The sequence below is a fragment of the Condylura cristata genome, unplaced genomic scaffold (assembly GCF_000260355.1).
Source record: "Condylura cristata isolate star-nosed mole 26May11 unplaced genomic scaffold, ConCri1.0 scaffold00042, whole genome shotgun sequence".
Classification (NCBI taxonomy): Eukaryota; Metazoa; Chordata; class Mammalia; order Eulipotyphla; family Talpidae; genus Condylura; species Condylura cristata.
The window spans coordinates 4,684,582-4,686,712 of record NW_004567143.1 but is presented as its reverse complement, the minus strand read 5'-3'; the positions used below and the strand labels follow the sequence as shown (position 1 = coordinate 4,686,712).

The window sequence follows — 2,131 nt, the reverse complement described above, 5'->3', positions numbered from 1 at the left end:
CCGCCCGCCAGCTCTCTGGCCCTCACCCCCAGCCCCAGCCCGCTCCCAGCCCGCACGCTTTCGCTGCCCCTCCCTCGGCGGCACCTGGGCGTGGGAGGAGCGAGCCCGGCCCTGCGGCTGCCCAGTCCTCCCCGTGGGAGGGGCCTTGTCCACATAGAGGCCAGGCGGAAGCTCGCCCCTCCCGGGAGTGGCAGGCGGGTGCACTGGGGACGGGCCCTGAGTCGCGCCTGAAGCTTTTGTAGGGCTTCCGGAGGGGGAGACGGCGCCAAGGCCCCCAAGAGGCGGGCACGTGGTGAGCGCGCCCGGGGAGTTTAGGCTTCTGCGTACGTCCAGGTGAAAACCAGCCCTGGTCTGCGTGGCCAGCGGCGGGGCCCACCTGAAGGGGACTGTGGCCAGCTGAGCCATGCGGGGCTGCCTGTCCCCAAAACACCCGGCACAGCGCCGAGCTCCGTGGCCGCTCAGATGGCCGCTGCCCGGGCAGCAGAGCGGTGGGAGGGGCTGAGGGGTGGCCGCTGCACGAGGCGGTGGCCACCAGGGGACAGGATGGGGTCAGCTTGCAGGGGAGGCTGCGCCAGCCGGCGGGGGGCGCGGGGCGCACAGTCAGGACCAGCCAGAGACCCGCGGCCTGCAGTCTGCTCTGCACCCGCCCCCGCTCCAGCCCGTGGCCGCGGTGTTCCAGGGCGTCCTCCCTCGGGGCCGAACCTGGACTCCCCTGTGGCCGGGGGATTCCCAGAGCACGGCCCCTCCTGCTTCTCTCCCTCCCGTGGCTGAGCTCCGGTCCCGCCTTTGTGTGTCCGGAATCTGCAGTCGGTGGACCTGTGGCCGGAGACGCAGCCCTGGGAGGGACGGAGGCGGGGGCGCGGGAGACGGGGCCGGGCGGCCAGGGCCTTCCGTCTGCACGCCCTTCCCGGCGCTCCCGGGCCGGCTGCGCTGCAGGGTCGCGGCCTGGAGCCGAGGTCACGAAGCCCGACTGGCCCAAGCAGCCCCGGCGGGGGGGTGACTGAGCTGGCTGGCAGGGCCCGTTCCCCTGAGCGCCACCACGTAGGGCGAATCCTCCCGGGTGCCCGGCCGGCGCAGGTCCGTCTCCTGGAGGTAGAAGAGATCCGAAGTGACCGGGCGGCCTCCGGGCCCTCGGACGGGCTGAGGCGAGACAGCAGGTCGCTCCCCCAGGGTCAGCAGCCAGGCAGCAGCTGAGCCCGGCTCGCCTTCACCTGGAGCCGGTACCGGCCACACCCTGGCTTTCCCTCACCGTCTGGAGCTCTAAGTTTTCAGCCTCAAACAGAAGTTGGGGGCTTCGCTCTGCCCGAGTCAGGAGTTGGGGTTCCTGCCCAGGGCCCCGTGGGGACTGCGGGGCAGCTGGTCTCGTGGAGCCGCTGGGAGCTCTGTCTCCCACGCTTCACAGCCCGAGCGAGGCTTAGCCAAGGACCCCCGCCCCAGGGAGCTGCGCCCCGGCAGCCGGGTGACCCCCCCAGGGGCGGGAGCCGGGCGGTGAGCAGTTACCAGCGGGCACGTGTGGCCTCTGCCCCAGAAGCAGCTGGGCGGCTGACCGCGGCCTGGAGCGCATGCATCAGGGCGGTTGCGTCACGTCTCGGGGTGCACCTCGGGCCAGCGGGCCAGCAGCCGGGAGCGGCCAGTCCTCCCCGGGGCGGCTGCCCCGCTGGGCACGTGTCCCCCACTCGGCCTCCTGCCTGCCAGCTGACTGGGAGGAGGAGCCCGCGCCCCCCACGGCCCGGTGTCTGGGCGTTCCCCCACCTCAGGCGCCCAGGCAGGCCCGCGGGACTGTGCTGCGCTCTGGCCGCTGCTTGGCCGCGGGAGGACGGCGGCTGGCCATCTGCTGCCCAGTGCCTCGGGAGCCTCGCCTCCTGGGAGGGACACGGTGGGGTGCCCTGGCCCTGGCCGCCGGCCAGCCGCCCCAAGGCGAGGACCTGCCGGCTGCCTGCACCCAGCTGCCACGGCGGCCGCAGCGGGTCTCTGAGCTCAGGTGCTGCACCCCGGGGCCACCCCTGCCCGCCGATGCTGCCACCACGGCCACCGCTCCCCACGCAGGGCCTCGGGAGTCTCGGGAGCGCAAGGACCCGAGCAAGGACCGGAGCGGGGTGCCCAGTGGCGCAAACCCCCCCTGTTTGGTAGG

General features: G+C 73.8%; 1 protein-coding gene across 1 annotated transcript in view; it reads left to right on the top strand.

Moving 5' to 3' along the window:
- The window catches only part of LOC105854488, a 22,107-nt gene that overhangs the window by 13,906 nt on the left and 6,070 nt on the right, over positions 1-2,131 (top strand). The window contains exons 5-6 of the mRNA XM_012733868.1: positions 808-1,157; positions 1,529-2,121. Of these exons, the coding sequence (XP_012589322.1) occupies positions 808-1,157; positions 1,529-2,121 (943 nt within the window). The remainder of the gene's footprint in view (positions 1-807; positions 1,158-1,528; positions 2,122-2,131) is intronic.